We start from the raw sequence: 19,990 nt of genomic DNA, 5'->3' as shown, positions 1-19,990 counted from the left end.
TCATTAAAACAAAACACCAGCTTAGTCCAGCACTACTGTACAGTTTCCAGCCTGGGGTCCCAGAAGTCTCCCTTAAGGGGGACACCAAAGATCAAAATGGATGCACACAGCGTCAACTCCTCAGAAGTAGTAATAGGATTGCACTTACAAACTTAAAGTAAAAATTAGATATGCATAAAATAATAAACACATTAAATTATTTTTTTTAAAAAACAAAAAACTGTCTTTTGGCCACTGCCTCAAGGTCTGTGTGCAAAAGTATTCAAATTTATTTCCTAATTTATCTACAGATTTTATCAGTTTAATCACCTCATGAAACATTTGATGAGCAAGTAAAAGCAGAGATTTCCAAGTTAGCCCACATTACCTGAGGACTGATGGAAAGCTGTGCCACCTCCCACCACATTATCCTCCACAATGGGTTTGATCTTTTGCTCATCGCTGTCTTCTCCTGAGTCACCTTCAGCTTGCTGCTGCTCTTCGTCTCCCTTTTCCTCCTCCTCCACTTCCTCACTTGAGGATGACTGCAGCTTGGACGCTCCTTTCAGGCCCTTCCCCTTACGCTTCTTTTCATAAGACCGTCTCCTGGCGGACTTCTCTGGTGAGCTTTTTTCTTCCTCTTTTGAAACATCATGTTTCTTTACACGGCTAGATCTCCTCTTTGCTGTACCTGCTTTACTCTTTACTTCTTTCTCCTGGTCAGAGTCTGAGTCGGAAGAGTCAGAGTCATTTTTTTTATTTTTCTTCTTCTTGGATGCTTTCTGACTTTTAGTCTCTGAATCAGAGTCTGAGCTTCCAGACTTCCTTTTGCGCTTAACTAAACGCTTTTTGGATGATGTGCTTTCCTGTTCCTCATCCGTGCTGTTGCCTTCGGCAGCTTTCTCCAGCAACGCGTGAGGAACTTCATCAGAGTCAGAGTCTTCAGCTGTTTTGTCTGGAGCCTTAGTCTTTTTCTTGTCTTCTTTTTTGGTGTTCCTGGACTTCTTAGAAGATTTGGCCTTGTCCTTATTGTCTTCCTCTGATTCTGACTCAGAGGACTCATTCTTGCTATTTTCTGCCTGCTTCCTCAAAGGTGTGGTTTTAACTCTACTAGAGCGGCGGCTAGGAGGGGGGCTTTCGGTTTTATCTACAGACTTTTTCTCATCCTTAATAACTTCCTTACACTTTTTCTGCTTCTCAACATCTTTTTCTTTGTTTTGAGACCTAGACGACCTTGACCCGCATGTTGTCACAACTGGTACAGGAGTAAGTTTGACTATTAGATTCTTCACTTTGGGCTGGGGGCGCCGAGATTCTGTTGAGGGTTCGTCTGACTTTGTGTCAGCATCTGTAACTGAGTTGGCGTCCGTCTGTGAAAGCATGGAAGAATCTGCCAAACTCTCTACCATCTGAAAAAGCTCTTCAGGAACTGAAGGAGGCACAGACATGATGTCCTGATCCAAGGACATTTCACCAGTTGACACTGGCTCATCATCAGGGAGTTCAGTTTTAATGACCGTTTTGGTTAGATCAGTTTCTGTTTGGTGGTCTATCATTCCAGTTTCAGTGGCCACTTCTTCACTGTCTATGTCCTCCTTTTTAGGCTGATTCTTGTCCTCCTTTTCAGTTGATTCAGCTTTACAAACTGACTCTTCTTCATTTTCAAACTCCATGTCCATTTTTTCCGTTGTCTGAGGCTCACCAGTCGAATCTTCCTCATTTAACAGCGCTTTGTCCACCTTTTCAGTCTCAGAAACTGAATCCATTTCATTTTGCAGCTCTTTGTCCACTTTTTCAGTGTCTGAAACTGAATCTTTTTCATTGTGCAGCTCTTTATCCTCTTCCTCGGCTGTGCGAGTCTCACCAACTGAATCTTCTTCATTCGGTAGCTCTTCGTCAATTTTTTTATTTTTTTCTGTCTCACAAACTGAATCCATTTCACTTTGCAGCTCTTTGTCGTCTTCAGCCGTATCTGACTCACCAACTGAATCTTCTTCATTTTGTAGCTCTACGTCCATTTTTTCAGCCTTTTCAGTCTCACAAACTGAATCAGTTTCATTTTGCAGTTCCTTCCCTGACTCCTGAGCTGTATCAGCCTCACTCAAATCTGCAGCAGCATCCCTGCGATCGTTTTCCACAGGCTTCAGAGCATTTGCAGTCTTTCTCTCAACAGGCTGCTCTTCGTTACCATTCTGCATCTCCATGTTTCTAAACTCAGGCTCCAAAGCCTCCTCCAAAGCACTGTGGGCTTTTCTCAAATCAGAAAGAACTGCTTTAAAAGCTCTCAAATGTCGATACCTGATGGTTTTATCTCCCTGGTCTCCAGCTGCCTGCTGGATGAACTGGATGAATGTATTATTCAGACCAGTTGTCGTCTCAACAAGCTTTTTAGTTTTCTTTATAAGTTCCTTGGGTACCTGGAGTTTTTTATAGGCGAATGTAAAGGTTCCCGAGCCTTCGCTGTGTTCTTTTCCATTGGCAACTGCTTTGTGCTCTTTGGCGGCTTTGCTCTTGTCCCGCTTGTTTTCACATACTTCCGGCTTATCAGGTTTTCGTTGTTTGAGCTCTGCGCAGTCTTGTTTCTCCATAATACGATGGCATTTGGAGACAAGATCCTGGAGGGGCTCTGATCGGCACACATAGCAATGCCACTTTGAGTTTTCATCAGTAATGGCCGATAGCTCTTTCCTGCCCAGGTTGCGCAGAATGCACTTCTTACAGAAAGCATTGCTGCAGTAGTCACAGCAGATGAGCTTCCCACCTTCGGCACACCATCTGAGGACAGAGTTTAACAATGTTTTAGGGAAATTAGCCACAAAATGTTAAAATGAACAAAGATTGTTAGTACATGTACACAATTTTGATTTAAAATAAATAAATTCAAAGTTTAGAGACTTGATAGTGTTACAGGATTGGATGATATAGTGCAAGAAATTTTGATCGATAATTATCAAAACATTTAAAAAGAAACATCTGAAGTACAGCATTGGCAATTTTATGCCATTGCGTAATAGCTGTGCATTTTCACTAGTGTCAGGATTCAATCTTGTCTTAGATTCAGTTCTACAATGCATCACCACATGCAGCCTGTCTCAATTTTTTGTTACCGCACCTTACTACGTTCTTTATGAATGAATACAAGAGTCAGATAATTGCATTTTTGTTATATCAGAAATCAATCTTAATGTCCAGATATTGACAAAAATATAAACAAATAAACAATTGTGTTATTTTCAACTTTAATATCTAACTTTATTTTTCCATTTCTAGAAAAATTAAGAAAAAGCAACTCTCGAGTTGGAGGGATTTCTTGCAGTAAAGAAATGCGTTTTTTCAGACTTTCCATAATCATTTCAGCCATAACATAGAGGAAGTTAAGATGTTTTTTATGTTACCTTTAGGCCAGAAAATGTGCTTCTGCAAGTATTCCAAGTCTGTTTGAGTCACTTAAGTTCATTCGCACATGTTCACAGCTAATCTAACAACGGTATTTTCCATTGACGTTAGCCACAAGCTAACATATCACTTTTTTTAAAAATACATTTTGATGTCCAGCGTTACCCAATTTGACTGAGACAACCTATTTCCAGTAAGATAATGATGTATTTTATGTATATCAGCTTAGTTTTATTAATTTAAGGGTTTCAAAATTAATTCTACCTCAGATCTTTCTTGGGAAATTGATTAATCTAACAAGCTGGTGCAGCAAGCTGTATTAAGCCACAGAAACACATGCTGTGACAGAAAAAAATATCATCAATTATGTTTTGTTGCTACATTAATGTAGATTTGTCAATGCTGAGAAACTGACGGGTCGTAAAAACGTTTAAATTCAACACCTGTACTCTTCTTGCCATGACATCTTAAGCAATATGGATTGGTTTGTGGTTTGAGGGTTATGGGGGCTTGCTGACGGAGCATGCCCAGATCTGCGTTTGTGACTGGTTAGGAGGAAGTCATGACTGTAGTATTAAGCTACATAATTGAACGTTTGAACCCCCCCCCCCCCCCCCCCCTTTTTTTTTTAATATATCGCACCACACGTCTATCAATAAATATATATTGTCATTGAATTGTCGTCCAGCCATACTTAGTCATTGTTAGTCAATAAAGTTATTTCTATTTAACAGAATTAATAGGGATTTCTTAGAATTTAAACATTGTTTTGTTTTATTTCAACAGTAAAACTACATAAATATATTAAACTAGCATGATGTATGCAGCCATTAAAATAGAGGTTACACTAGGCCTAGCTGTTCTTCTAACAGATGCAAAATTAGCATATTTAGTAAGTAAAGGGTTTTTCTTGTAAGTCTTGCCATCTGTGTTCAGACTTTTATCTAGTTTTTAAGTAAAATTAAAAGATAACCAGCAGATAAATTACACCCATATTTTTATCCACCGTCCAACAACATGCATGTTTTCCCTAGGAGTGAGTGTGAGCATGAATGGGTGTTTGTTGCTCAGAGTTGGCCCTGCGATGGACTGGAAACCTGCACCCTGTCTTTTGCCTGCCACCACATATCCTGGAGATAAGCGATCTAAGAATACAATGCAAACGACACTGCCACTGTTGTTAGCCCCCACACCCCTCCCGTGTGTCGAGCCCAGAAGACATTCCTGGTTCATTCACAACTGGTCAGCAGCCTTAGAAGCACATACTACTTATCAGGAGAGTGACGGTAATAACTTTAAAACTACAGTATTTTCATCATTTTGTTTGTTGTTTTTTTGTTGTTTTTTTTACCTGCATTGCTCATCCATCCCATCTGAATCTCTGCTGATGTCATCACTTGTGTAATAATTGTAGCATGACTAAAGGAAGAGGAAATAACATTGTTGTCAATATGTAAATAAATTCATAAAAAAATCTTTATGAATGATCTAAGGGTTTGTAAAAAAAAAAAAAGAAAAACCTGAAAACATGCATAAATAAGCTTTCCCACCTTGCAAATAAGTACTTTGAGCACTGGATGCTCGTACACAGAGTTGCGCTGGAACTGGATTACTTGTTTTCCACAGGCAGTGCAGCTGACCTTCTTTTGCAGGGTATCATCTGGACATATATATATATATATATATATATAAAATAAAACAGACATTCAGAACAGACAACAGAAATTAGCTCTCTCTCTCATATATATATATATATATATATATATATATATATATATATATATATATATAACAAACATACACGTGTGTGTGTGTGTGTATATATAGATAGATCTACTTTTTTTCGCACACATTTCTGATCAATTTTAACCCTAAAATGGGTTACTTGTAAACGTGTGTAATTTCTGAAAAAAATATTAAATCACCTGATTTTTTCTGTTTGAAATCCACCCTGAGCTTCATGGCACCTTTATTTTCATTTCCACTTGCCCTAATCACTAAAGTGCCTGAAGGATGACAGTAACACAGAAATCTCCATTCATTTTAGCAGCAGTGTATAAATTGAGCCCAACAAGTATTTTACATTTTATACCTTTAGATCCACTGCCTGTATTACCATCAGAGGGATTGTCTGAAGCAGCACCATCATTTTCACTTTCAGCTGAAGCATCAGATTCCTTCTGTCCAGTGTGCTTAGGTGCAGAGGTGGGCTTCCTTAAAAAAAAAAGTTATATTATTCTGAACTGTTTCTCAGTGGACATGAGACGCCACAACAAAACCAAAAAGATAGATAAGAACTGGTTCTCACCTCTTGCTTCGAGAAGATGAAGGCTTCATTCCGTCTTTTGAGCTCCCAGGCTGGCAAGACACCAAAATAGATTTTAAAAGCTTATCAATCAAGAACAACTTTCAAATCAGAGTTGTCCCCTACATAAACTACCAATGAATCGCTACACTTACCTCCTCTTCTCTTTCAGACATTTGGTCTAGATGTGTTTCAGAAGAAGCCAGACTCATTTTACCTGTGGAAGGATTTGACAGGAACACACAGATATGAATATCTGACAGAAAGAAACTGCAATCATCATCAAAATGTCAGGGAAATCATTTGAAAATGCAACATTTTTTGTTTGTTTTTTAAGTAAACCACATCAGACTATGCGTGACCAAAGACATCCCATGACATCAGAGAAACAAATCAGAGCAGCTTAATCCTTCTGGGAGTGTTTATATTTAGTGCATCAAGAGTATGAGATAAGGAGAAATGACAGTGACGATATAGTAGTAGTAATAATCACTGATGTGTGATGTCCGTGTGCTCTTTTACCGTTTTGTGATGTGCAGGAAAAAAGTCCCATTCATCAAAATGACCTACATTCTTCTAATCCACGTGTATATGCACTATTTTGCAGAAGTGTTTTTTCCCTCTGTAGATTGCTTGTGGATGTCTGCTGATGGAGTGACCTTGCAATAAATAAAACCAATAAAATGGAACTCTCATTTGGTGATCCAGGTTTCTATCTGCAGAATCCTTACACAGAATGTGGTGTGAATACATAGAAACTAATATTGTTCGTTGCATAACTGCGTTAAAGTAAATCTTGAATTTTTCTTTAGAAACAGTCTAGCATCAGGATTTAATAATACGTCAACAGCAGCCATATTTGCATAAATTGCTTTTGTCTGTTAATTCACACAAAATGTGAAAATCAATGTTTTACCGTGCAAACTATTTCCGACCTGGCTTCCTTTTCTATAGAGCACATGGTTGGCGAGACGCGCCAAACAGTGTTTATTTTGCGTCATCATAATGTGCTGATTAGATGGCTATGAGCTGCGATGAACTATCTCTGACATTAGCAATAAATTGAATTAGAATTCAGCTGTAGTCTAACTTTTTTCAGTATTTTCATGTCTATAAGAAAGCATTTATCCCAAACAAAGTGCTTCCGGTGTTTTGACAAGACAAGCTCATGGCTTGAAGCGAAAAGCTTGCCAATATTAGCTGGTTTGGGAAGTTCGGTGGCGGTAAACGCAAAAGTTAAATAGTCCAATGTTGTCTAATATTGCACCATGCCAGTGGATACAAATTCCAATTCACAGACACGCACCAATGCATACATTGGCCTCCAAACCTTTCTACGTCCCTCTCCACAAACCCGCGAACTCCCCGCAGCCTAGCGCCGTCTTGTAGCATCAGAAGAAGCTCTGCCGATTTTGCAAGTAACAGCGCTACATAAACAGATGTAACACCAAAACCATTATCTCTTTTTAATTTTCACTGCAATGACAAACGGCCCCAAACACTAAATGTGATTAGTAAAGGCTCGTTTCTGCAAACTTGGATGTTACCGGTTGCGCAGCTAATAGGTAGCCTAGCTCGCTAACTAGCATGAAGGCTCCCATTGCCCCGGTTAGCGGCTAGCTAAGTTAGCACACTAATAAACCCAAATCTGACTTGTCTAAACAAACAGTATAAACAATCTTCCTACCTGCTTCCCACCGTCGTCATTTCCTAACAGACAGAGACCAGTTGTGATATTAGCTGTAGAAAACCCAGTTCGAACCAATGTGCAAATTTTCGATGGCGTTGAAGGAAAATTTAGGGATGAAGACCGAAACTACTCCGGTCAGGAGACAAAGCAAGGGACCATCTTGCTAGATGACTGTGGACGCAGTAAAATGGCGCATCCAGCCTCAACGTAGTGAGTGTTCCTATTGGCTGACTGTCTCATAAGATCTGCCGCTCTGATTGGTCGATGGGATCTGGAGCCTGTATATTCATCCTACTAAGAGGAGGCAAATATTTCCACCTGAAAGTTGTGAAGAAAGGGGCTTGTTTAGCTCGTGGGTCCGCTCCATTTAGTAATCAGGCAGACTGAGCAATGAGCCGAGTGCGCGGAGTTTTGTCATCTCAAGACGCTTTACAGACAGGAAAAAAAAAAAAACATAATGAAAGCCAATTCATAATAGCTTGTATAAGGAAATCAACAGATTGAGTTGGAAGCTCCAACTCAATCTTCCATCCTGAGCAAGCACACTGGCGACAGTGGGAAGGAAAAAACTCCCTTTTAACATGAAGGAAACCTCCGGCAGAACCCGGCTCAAGGACAGGCAGCCATCTGCCTCTGCTGTGTGGGGGGAAGAGGACAGAAACACAACAGACAACAGGAACTGCTAATCCTGGCCAGGGAGACCTGGTGAGAAAGGAGACATACATGTTAATGATGCAACAACAACGGATTGTCAGATCCGAACCATCCGTCGGATCTGAGCGGATTGTTCCTCAAACAACTTATGTCTATATTATGATTTTGTTCAACTGCTCGAAGCAGCAGCTGAAGTTGTCCTTCAGACTATTGCCTGAAACGAATCCGTGCAAAATGATCACTTAATCCGCTTTTTATTAGTTTTGTTATCAGCCCCACTTTGAAATATCCCTGCTTATTTGTTAGTGTATTTAGACTATTTTATCCTCACTGACAGAAAGATTGCAGACTTTTGGAGGAAATATGTTCATATTTGCTCAACTTTTATTCAGGTTTATTCAAGTATAGCCTCGTGTTCTCTTCATCTTAACATAACCTGAAGCTTCTTCTGAGACAAGCTTTCTTTGGATGTTGGTTGTCCATTTTTCTGTTCTGTATATTGGTCTGCAATGGACTGGCGAGCTGTCCAGGGTGTACCCTGCCTGTTGCCCAAAGCCAGCTGGGATAGGCTCCAGCTTCCCCGCGACCCTGAATTGGATTAAGCGGTTCAGAAAATGAATGAATGAATGAATTTATTGGTCTCTGTGGACGATTAAATGCTTTTTAATGTCCAATTCCACCTATTTTCAGTCTTGTTCTTGTGTAATTTTTCATCTAGCCTTTTCCCTTCTTTACTGTACAACTACTTCCATTTTGTTTGTCTTCTCATTGAATAGTTTCAATTAGATCTAACAAGGACATAAAACATATTGGAGATAAGAAAAGTTTTCACATAATAGCTTTTGGGAGGCACCTTTTAGTCCACACTATTTTATACCTCCCAAACTGCAGTATTCTGGGCTTTAAAAAAAAAAAAAGAAAAAAAAAAAAAAAAATATATATATATATATATATATATATATATATATATATATATATATATATATATATTTAATAAAATGGAAAAACATGTCACTTTTTGATAGGCTCCAAGTAGCAAAGTGTCTCAAGATCCAAAGAATAAAATTTATTGTTATTCTAAGTTGTCTTTTATGTGTAAACACAACTCTGGGGCATCCTTTAAATTAAATAAAAAATGTTCATGCCTGAATAATTCATAGGTTATTGTTCAATGATTTAAGAAACAAATGAAGCATTTTTCTGGAAATTATCAGTTAAAAGGCCTGAAGTGAAGATGTCTTGTTTCAAAGGAAAGCTATTGCTCCATTTTAAAGGATTACAAAAGCTAAACGAAGAGCTCACAGATCAGCAGATGAAATGTTAATGAACGTATATCCTCCTATATATTCTGAAAACAAATAAAACAATATTTGCATAATTTTTAATAATCAGGTTGTGTTTCCTTTATTTACTGAACAAATTAGAACAAACAATGTTAACAAAGTTAACGTAGAACATGTGGAACAACAAATTTTGTATGTTAGTCTGTTTTACAAGGGTCATATCATTGGCATTAGTCACATAAAGCATCTAAGACTACTGCAGAAATGACTAAAACTGGATTAAGAACCGTACAACACAGTGAAAACTGGAAGAACAGTGGGGAAACAACGTCTTTAAAAAAAAAAAAAAAGTGGTCATAGAATAAATCTTGAATGATGGTAATCAGCGTTTTTCCAAAGTATCCCTGTTTCACCACACCCGATTAAAATTAAAAAGTCATTTTGCAAAAGTTGAAAGGATGATAGATCCATTCATTTGATTCAGGTGTGTTGAAGAAGGAATACAATGAAAACATACTGGACTGTGGTTCTTACTGGACTGGAATCAGGAACCCTGTTTTCAGGTAACATGTTAGCAGAGTGAGTTTACATATGTGTGAGCATATGTTTGATTCTGGATTCCCCAGGTATATCACACTAGACTGCCATACAACATTGACAAATCAAAACAAAAAGGACAAAAAAAAAAATCTGAATTAATATGTTTTAGCTAAGAAAGAAAGCATAATGTAAAAAAAATAGGGGATGTTAAAGGTTGAAGTTTTTACCCTTAAATTGTTAAATGTCCTGCTCTGCTGTTCAGTACAGCAAAATTTTGCGTAATAGTTTTACCACAATTTTATGGAAGTAAAGACGGAGCTAAATTGGTTTGATTATGTAATGACAACAGTAAGTACATGTTATGTCATTATTGTTTGAATTTTTGATCAACTAACTATTGTTACAACATGATGAACTTGTATCTCAACCATTTGTTCACAAACAAGTATTAAGTCTTCTTGTTACAAGGAAAGGAAACATGCCTTTTCTTAGTTTGAACACTAAAAGGGTTAAAAGGTGTGAAAATTCTTTGAATTTTTTTTAACACCTAAAGTTAAGAGGGAAAAACCATTCCACCAAATCAGCAAGTCAGCTGTCACATATTATCTGCCTAGATGGTTCAACCTGATAAATCTGCACTTGTGTAAATGGGTTCCTCCGAAATTTGGATTCAAATCGAAAACTCACAGCTTATAGTGCTAAGATTACATTATTTTTTACTTCAGCAATCAGCAATTATGAAAGTTCAGAAGGACATTAAAATAAAACCCCCAAGTTGGGGGGGGGGGTATTTTAATCAAGAGCATCATTTTCCATTTGAGAAAATACCCATATTAGATAGAATTACATGGAAAAAAAAGCAAAAGCAGTGTCATGGAGAAAAATGTTGCATCTGTTGGGAGTGAACACAATTTTAAAAACAATTGGATTCGACTATAATTAAGGTAAACCAAACAAAGAAATCTATGATATTTGTATTTAGTTTGGGTGATCAGTGTTGGCAAGTTATCTTCAGAACCCACTTAAATACTGTGGAGTTAAACAGGCGCACCACATTCATATACAGAGAAATATTAAGAGTAAAAGTCGAGATCAAGCAGATTTTATTTACACACAAGCACAGGCTTTGAGTCTGAGGTTAGTCATTAAGAGAAAAATACTATATTTGATCATAAAAAAAAGAACAAATATGCTCACAAATTAAAAAAAAATAAATTTTTGCTTGTGGTAAGAAAAAAAAACCCTCATTAAAAGCTGCTTTCAGCCACATATGAAGATCAAAAGAAAATATTTTTTGAGTTTTAATACTTTCTTTGTACTTTACTTTGTGTTTTCATGTCAAAAACAGGATGTGAGCAGTGACTTTTCATGAAATGCTCACGTCTTACATGTTGGGATGGAGCAGTTTGCTGTGTGGGAATGTGTGAGCCATTACGGACACTTTCTCGTTCTTCTAGACAATTATATGTATGTTTAGAAAAGACTGCGTTTTAAAAGATGGGTTAGAAAGCAAATTACCTTTATCAATCAACATTCTGGTTGTTTATGGCAATGTTTGTAAAGAAAGCTGTCAGTATGTATGCAGTTGGTGTGAAATCCACCATGTATAAGTGAACAGAATCAAAACAATGAAATAATTGTTGGGAGCACAGCTTTATCTTACCCGTCATTAGTTATTCCTGTTTGGAATCTAAATTTCTAACATAAGATATCTGACAGGGAAACATGGTAATAAGAAATGAAGAGGAAGGTTCGGATTTACTATCCATCAGAGTGATAAACTAACTTCACATTTTCTTTACCATTGATTATTTTCAGTTTGCATTGTTACTGTTATTCTAAAATTGTCATGTATAGATCATCTCTAATCCAGACTAGTGAAGAATTTTTCACTTCTATTTTTTTCCAACAAATACACAAACAGATTATAACTAAGGAATAAATAAAGGAATGCAAATAGTTTGTCAAGGTTTGTCAAATATAGTTCAATAAAGATTTTGACTCAAAATGTAGTTCACGGGACACAAAGTATTTACTAAGGATCCATGTTTCCAAGCCCAGATTTAATTTTTCCTAATGAATCACAGCAAATTTATTTGTTTCTGTAAATTTGCATTCAATACAAATTTAAAAAAAAAAAAAAAAAAAAAGCCAAAATTTGCAGGAAGGAAAAAGAAAAGAAAGGAATGAAAAATAGGACTGAATGCGAGTGTGTCGCTGTGTGTATGTATCATTGCCTGCATAGTAGAGGCTGGATAATTCCTTTAACAAGGACACTGGTAGACTGGTAGTTCATGCCAACTGTGGGGAAGCAAACATATAAAAGCTTACATGCTGTGCTAAAACTAAATGATTCCTCATTGTACTTTGTGTACACTGCAGTGTGGATGAGAGGTAAGTGAAACTCTAATTACTAATCATAAATATGTTGGAAAGAAGAAAATGAAACTAGTGAATAAATATGTGTGAGAGGAAAAGGCAGGGTCACAAACACCAATCAGTGTAGATAATTCTGTGCTGAGAACATATGACTTTGCACCCCAAATTAGTAAAGATTTGGATGAAAGATTGAAGAAACACTAATTTTAAATTTAAATTTGCCCTCATGGTGGTTGCTGTGGCAACTGTCATATTATTACCAATAGCAACAGCCATAAGATTTAAATAAAAACCTTTAAAGAATTTATTTTTTCTAATTTTACAGTTTGACCTGATGGTGGTGCTAAACAACAGATCAAGGTTTCACTACCAAGGGATTATTTATGTAGTAAAAGTACATAAAGTGCCTGACGAAAACAATGTTCTGTAAATCCTTTTCTGGAAGCGGATCTCCCTGGAGTCAGATTCACCCCGAGATTAAAAGGTCTTAGTAATATTTTAGTATAATAGGATGGTTAAATAAGCCAGTTGGTGCTAGATATTATGAATGCAAACTTGACCTAAAGATGGGGCTAATATTCCAAATTGAAGCTGAGGTAAGCTGATGGCGCAAATGAGCACATATAGCTGAGAAAGTCACATGGAGTGATGAATGAGTGAGTCATATCATATAGTGAAATGACTGATTGGGAATTAAAAAATACTGGTGCTAGTCAGTTATATTTTAAATTTAGTTTGTTAATTCAGATTCGGGTGTATTACTTATTTTTTATAAGTTTATTCAACAATATTCCATATTATATGTATTTTTTGAGAACAACAAGTGGGCTGGCAATTTACAAACTCAATTGTTCAGATGACAGGAATAATTTATCTATTGTTACATTTTCCATTTCCAATGAGTGATCTAAGGTTGACTCTTTAATATTCCCCTACACACCACAGTCATATTGGCATTTTTTCTATAGATTAATTCAGTCATTTCTAATTGTGTGCATTTTGGCTTTGACAAGTCACCTGGTGTGATGAAAAAAAAAGGAGGTGGGGCTTTGCTGATATGGAGCAATGTAGTAACTTCTTAGTAACTAAATTCTCTCTTTAGTGGAAATTTTGATGATAAAAAGATACACATCACCATGACGTATCAGTAGCTAGTGTATAAATAAGCATCCGTAGTAAGCCCCTGTAGGAAACTTTTTTGCTCAACCTGACAGCACCCACTCAAGCTCCATTTCAAAGACATGAAGGTCTTTCATTTTCAACATTTTACACTGATCATCGTGCTTGCGTCTGTATATGGAGTCGCAACGGTGACAAGAAAAGCCATGTTACTAAATATTCTAAAGGAAGCCAAAAATGCAATAAATCTGGTAAGAATATCACATATATTCATGCAAGATTACATGTTGTTTTGTTTGTTTTATGATATACTAAAATATCTTGTCATTTCAGAACTCAACCGAGAAGGTGGGAAAAATAAAACTGATGTGTGAGGTATGTTGAAGTTGTACATCTTACATGGTCTTTGACAGCTGACAGTTTAAACCATTCAAACCTGATGCAGTGTGTGCATGCTTTCTCAAGTCAAGCAAAAAAATGGTGTGAAGACAGATACAGTATTTTCAATAAAAGTGCTGTTTCAGGCCCCTCTAAAGATTAGGTGTCTGGTCTCTTGAAAGCCTGAAGTTGTTTTGAGAAAACCTTCATATTGCAGAAGCTTTTGTCTAACGATGCCTTAAGTCTGAATGGATTAAAAGATGTCTCCACCAATATTTCTGTTGGCAAATTTAGTCCTAGGCTATTACACTATGCATACCATTATTAACTGTGCTTTTCTCCTCACAGTCAAGTTTCTTCTGTTTGGCTGAGAAGGCTTTGGAGATGAAAAATCTGGAGTTTCTATCACTACTCACTCGTCAATTAAAAGCATATAACAAAAAGGTAAGAACAACTCTTTTGTGTTTCAACAAGTCACCTTTAATCCAGAATGAAATTGATCAGATTGCAGTTACCCAAAAAGGTGCTTATCACAATAAATGAGATTTCTGTTTAAAATATGTCATCATTTTTGTTCTGAGTGCAGCACGGAATTAAAATATTTGTCAAACTCACTTTGTTTCAGTATGAGGGGACGAATTGCACCTTGCACCACCACCATGGCTACATTTACCTACAAAATCTTCTGAAAACTGTGGAGAAGTGTGTGAACAGGACCATAAACTAGCTGGATTGAAATATTAAACACATCTAATACAATCTATTTATTAAAATATTTATATTTTCATGAGCTTTTGTATTTATATGTCAATAAATCTATTTAAATAATGTTTCTAGTCGTTTTTTTTCTCCTTACTAGGGATAGCTTATAATCCGACAACAGCCATGTATCTTTACATAATTTAATTTGCGCTGAAGAAACGAGCCCCAAAAATCAAGTGTCTATTTCACTTTAGTTGTCTGTAAAATGTTGCATTCGTAAGTTAAGTTGGAGGGACAGCTGTAAGCCACTATTATCATCTGCAGCAAAGAGAAGCAACGAACATCTTAGATTTCATTGTGAGACTATGTTGAAAAAACACCAAACCGAGATAACACATTTAAGATAATTTAATAAATAAGATCCAGGGGTTGTGTGTGTAAACATTTGACATACATTATGAAAAAAACAACCAAGTCAGTGTGCATCCACTACAGAATATCATGAAATTAAATAAACTTCACGAAAACTTTTCTACTAGTGTTTTATACTAAGCAGTACAGTATGTATGGTGTAAGTGTGGTAACATTTCATAATAAAAAGAAGACTTGTTTAGAATAGCAAATGGCACAAACATAAGAGCTGGCTTGCATGCATGCCCCTATGCTTCTGACCTAAAGGAAAGCATATCACAAACACTTTTCATATGCTAAGTTAAATGACAGACTTATCTTCCTCATATTGAACTGAGCTGAGCGATAAGGCTTCAGTTTGCTGTCAGAACACAATCATTTCCTTTCAATTACAAGTTAATCGCACTGTGTTCAGTCTTTCATTTAAGACAAATCCATTTGTTACATTGCAGGCAAATCTGCTAAACCTTAGTTTAGACTTACCTTCGAGGAGCTACAAAGTCAGAACACACACAGCAAATTTCAGCAAACTTTACTCTTTGAAGTTTGTAGGCCATGACCACACAAACTTTCAACATCCTGACTAATGGCTTCCTAAAGATTGTTGGCTGTAATGAAGATGTTGCAATCGGTTGCTTTTAAAGTAAGCATTATATCATAGAGCAGGCGCCTTCCTTAGAGTGGTCTTGCTCTTTTGGATAAAACAGGTATTCTAATCCAAGTGGTGTTTTTCCTGCCACACATGAAGGACCTTCACATTTCAAACGTTATCAGCGATACAGTGTATACAGAAAATCTTATATTGTTCACCTATAAATGGGGACTAAGAACTTCTTTAAGTAACATGAAAGTTGTTGAGAAATGTTGACCTCCACTACAGGATCGTCACTGCAGAAGGGATTCGATCACAGCATCTGGCTTTGCAGATCTCTTCCTGTACAGAGATGGCTTGTGGTTAGTGTTTATCAACATAAGATAGATAATGACATCCTCATTTCTCAGAACAGCAGCAAATCGCACCAAATGCAAATATTATTACTAAACGTCATTGTGTTTTAAATGTTGCTTATACTGTGCTGCTAATTTATGTGCATAAACAACAATCATTTTTAGGATTTTTATAATAAGTTAAAAAGACGAACCAATTTGAAGCTAATTAAAAAATGAAGTTTTGCAGGTGAGAAAGAGAAACGCGCTGTAAAATGCATTTTATTTCACATTTGTTAGGCATAAAAAGTACATCGAGGCCAACATAACAGTTTCTATACTTAATATAAGCATATTTAGCAAGTTTTTTTAAATTAAATTAAAAAAAAAAAAAAAAAAAAAAAAAAAAAGAACTTTTTTTTTTTTTTATAAAAATGTTTACTGCGTTGGACCATTTAATAAGCAGTCTGATCGACTTGGATGCTTGCCTTTCAGGGTTTTTATGCACTTCACGGAAGAACACCACTCTGCGCAGTGTTGTAGTGTTCTAGACTTGGTGTTGTGCATTAAAACCATGTAATGTATGGGTCCTTAAATTTGTTTTCAGAATGTGGATCAATTGTTACTTCACAATTTTCAGTTACACCGGTGCACACGGCAGACCACAGATAATAATTTAGCAACCTGCTGCTATAGTTGACTATTTTTCAGCACCCTCTTGTAATTCTGTTTTAAAAAAAAAAGAAACAATCAATTAGTGTCAGACTTGGTCCTTGCACACCACCCAGATTCAAGCTGCGGTCAGAGCAGGTGGTGATCTTTTGGTTACAGCAATGTTGCAATGATTATTAAATTTAAGCTTAACAGCTTACAACTAATTTATTTTGAAACATTCAAACTTAGCTATAGTATAATTTCCAAGCTATGCAGAATTTGCCTCAAGAGGAAAACAAAATGAATAATATATTTTAACATCTTAATTTTGTAGAATTGCATTGAAATGATTATTTACATATTGAAAAAGCCTATTTTGAAAGGTAAATAAGGCCAGAATCCTTTAAAAATTCCTGAACACAAACGATGATCCGGATCCCCACCAAAATTAAATCACTTCTTCCTTTTCACATTTCCAACAACTTCTTAAAATTTAATGAAAATCTATCCATAACTTCTTGAGTTATCTTAAACACAAACAGCAGATAAACGCTGGTAAAAACACAACCTCTTTGGCAGAGGTAACAACAGCACATCAATACTCTGTAATGCTGACTTTGTCATCCAGAAACCATGACTCCGCGGTGCTTTTGTTTCAGATGCTCATGTCTGACTGTCATGCTGCCGTGGTATGCCAACTCTGCATGCAGACCACACATTTAGCCTGTTTGACACTTTGTTTAGCGTGAAATATCACCAAACTTTGGAAATAGGTTGCGCCACCATCAGTTTGTTCTTCGTTGTTTAAACAAAGACGCTTCACAAAATGACAATACTGCCCCCAGCACTTCCTGTGGAGCTTTGCATCATTTGCTTGGTGTTTAGAGTTCTTAAATTGTCTGAAAAGCCATGGTTGGTAAATGGCGTTAAGTTGCCTGGGGCAGTGTTTTATGAGCAAAGCAGTTACAGGCGTTTATAACTTGACAATTTTGCGTCGACGATGTTGTCAACTTTGTCAACAAATCGTTGCAACCTGTCATGGCTGCAACAATTCTTCACAGCGGTTGCAACCACAGCCTGTTTAACAACTTGGCACTGCTCAAATGATCACCTCTGCTTCACAACCAAGTCGAGTTTTTTCGACTTTAAAATCCTTGTGACGTCCCGGGGGATAAGGTTCGGTGATTGGTTACCTTCTACTGGTTAACGGTGGCGGGAGGCGGTGCTTAATGCGGAAGAGCCTCAATCCACTCGTTTTGCCCGCAGGCTGATCTGACAGCCTACGGAGAGGGTCGGTCTGAAGTAAATAAAGCGATTTGTGACAATAACTCGATCAATCCCAGCCCTTCTGGTCTCAGAAATAAAAATAAATTAGCCTAAAATGCACATAATAGTTCCACTTTGAAAGTTAAGTTTTGGCCAGAGATATTTTCTTTTTTTTTTTTTTTAACTGTTTTAAAATGAAATGCACTTAAAATGCATATTTCTAGAAATGAATAGAGGTTGGCATTACAATATCAATGTCCATTATTTGATTCAGTCATCCATTAAAATCCATATAAATGAAAAAAAAATGTTGCTTTTTAGAACAAATATTATGTGATTAAAATGCAATTAATGTAGTTTAATCAATTACAAAGCCTGTCAACTAGACTTTTTTTTTTTTTTTTTAAATTGAGTCTCACCTAAAGTTAAAACCTTTACAGCCGACAGGATTATTTGTGGAACAAATGAATCCAGAACATTTTTTTTACTTTTAAGAAAACTATTGACTTAAGTCATAACTTTGTGATTTTGGTGTTCTTCACAAATCAATTAAATAGGATAAAAATGTGTTTCAATGGAATTGCAACAAAGAATGATCAGATACAGATCACAGAATATTTCACAGAAGTAACCCACAATAAATAATTACAGTTAAACTCAAGATGTGAAAATTCTGTTACAACTTTACACTGATGAATATCAGTAAATATTATATTCCTCAGATTTCACACGTGATCAAGATGTTATCCACATGTTCCTTTCCTCACTTTATTGCTATTGGAAACAATGCCACTCTGTGGTCATTGCTGTGCAAGTTTATGTTATTTCTGTCTTTCCTCCTGTGAACAGGAGGAGGACCAACCCAGACTTGCATCTATCTCATAGAAACATAATGGGTTTAGAGTGTGACAAAGATTAAAGTAGTATATTGGAAATGCAGCAGTCTCTCTGCTGTCTGTTTGAAAAGACTTACCTTCGACCAGTCTTAGGTCGGCCACTTTTGCTACTTTTGGACGTTTTAGGCCTCTCTAGTTTCATCAGTGACTGCCGCATACTCTCCTCAGTATATGCAAGATACACATGAGATAAATCCACCTCGAATGGCTACAAACAGCAGAAACAAAGGAAGAAACAGCAAGAAATTACATTGTGAATCAGACAAATCATATAGCATCAAGATAATCATTGAGATAAAATAAAACTATTTTCTACAACTCACATCTTTTTCCTTTTTATCTGGAGCAGGAGTTTGCTTTCTCATATTGTTGCCTGTGTAAGCCACACATTTCTGAAAGATATTGTAAATAGCATTCAGACATAAATACACAAATTAAGTACTTAATGAAGACTTATGCCTTCAGAGTGCACAATAATGTTTAGATCAGCTATACAACAAGAGCTCACCAGCTGCCACTCGCCAATGTCTTCATTCCACTGCACATAATTTTCTATCATCTCCTGCCAAGAAAACGTTAGAAAATTAACACAGGCATTTGTATTCAATACAACACACTGCACATGTCATGTGTGCTGCTGGTCAACATACTTTTGAATCAACAATAGTTTGCATTTTTTTTAAATGCATAAAAGTGTGTTTTTAATCACATAATTTCACATAATGCTAGCACTTAGCAGAGTGAATGAAAATGTGGCAAAATGCCCCAAGCCAAGCATATGGTGTGTAGCTATTTGCCATCTCTTTTTTTCAGTGCCATGTAGTCTTTGCACAAAATCTGCAGTCCGACATGGTAAATATGAGGTTGTGAGAGATGTACAAGCCTGATATGTGAAGTTCTTTATCAAACACTCAAATAAAATAAAAAAAATATTTTATCACCTCCTTTATACTGACTGTCGAGAAATCAGCTGTGTCAACTTCCTCTTGTAAAAAGAGGTACGATAGTGTGACAATATTATTGCTATTGTTATTTTCACACTGATAACACACATGTACTACCCAAAAACCAAACTTGAGATAAATAGAAAGCAAAAAAGAAAAAAAATGATGACCACAGTAGTTCATCATTTTAAGGATACCTGCAACTATTCAAAGGCTTGCTAGAAATCTCTAAAGCCCATTACCAAAACGCAGTTTGTATATCTGGACGAGTGCATATATGTGTATATATATATATATATATATATATATATATATATATATATATATATATATATATATATATATATATGTGTATATATATGTGTATATATATATATATATATATATATGTGTATATATATATATATATATATATATATATATATATATATATATATATATGTATGTATGTATATATACACATATAT

The 19,990-nt window shown here is 36.2% G+C and overlaps 2 protein-coding genes across 5 annotated transcripts in view; both read right to left on the bottom strand.

The window, feature by feature from the left end:
* The window catches only part of atrx (ATRX chromatin remodeler), a 39,503-nt gene extending 31,975 nt beyond the window's left edge, over nucleotides 1-7,528 (bottom strand). For 2 of the 4 annotated variants that reach the window (XM_079250300.1, XM_079250301.1), the window contains exons 1-8: nucleotides 6,203-6,277; nucleotides 5,836-5,897; nucleotides 5,684-5,733; nucleotides 5,468-5,589; nucleotides 5,301-5,381; nucleotides 4,926-5,035; nucleotides 4,727-4,794; nucleotides 368-2,754 (exon numbers count right to left, since the gene is read on the bottom strand). In XM_079250300.1, coding sequence (XP_079106426.1) covers nucleotides 368-2,754; nucleotides 4,727-4,794; nucleotides 4,926-5,035; nucleotides 5,301-5,381; nucleotides 5,468-5,589; nucleotides 5,684-5,733; nucleotides 5,836-5,897; nucleotides 6,203-6,233 — 2,911 coding nt within the window. In that variant the 5' untranslated portion in view covers nucleotides 6,234-6,277. Of the gene's footprint in view, nucleotides 1-367; nucleotides 2,755-4,726; nucleotides 4,795-4,925; nucleotides 5,036-5,300; nucleotides 5,382-5,467; nucleotides 5,590-5,683; nucleotides 5,734-5,835; nucleotides 5,898-6,202; nucleotides 6,279-7,367 lie in introns of those variants that run through there. The other 2 variants (XM_079250303.1, XM_079250302.1) reach the window with 2 other exon arrangements.
* A 7,191-nt stretch (nucleotides 7,529-14,719) lies between these two features.
* On the bottom strand, nucleotides 14,720-19,253 carry LOC306763380 (kinesin-like protein KIF3A; the record flags this gene model as incomplete). The annotated part of the gene is made up of 5 exons (XM_079250166.1): nucleotides 14,720-15,770; nucleotides 18,657-18,787; nucleotides 18,903-18,971; nucleotides 19,088-19,141; nucleotides 19,230-19,253. The coding sequence occupies 5 exons, from the start codon at nucleotides 19,251-19,253 to the stop codon at nucleotides 15,722-15,724; spliced, it is 327 nt and encodes a 108-aa protein (XP_079106292.1). The 3' UTR covers nucleotides 14,720-15,721.
* Between the last annotated feature and the right edge of the window lie 737 nt (nucleotides 19,254-19,990).

The sequence above is a fragment of the Telmatherina bonti genome (assembly GCF_933228915.1).
Source record: "Telmatherina bonti genome assembly, chromosome: 12".
Taxonomy (NCBI): Eukaryota; Metazoa; Chordata; class Actinopteri; order Atheriniformes; family Telmatherinidae; genus Telmatherina; species Telmatherina bonti.
Note: the sequence above shows the minus strand (reverse complement) of the source record. Positions and strands in the feature narration are given on the sequence as shown.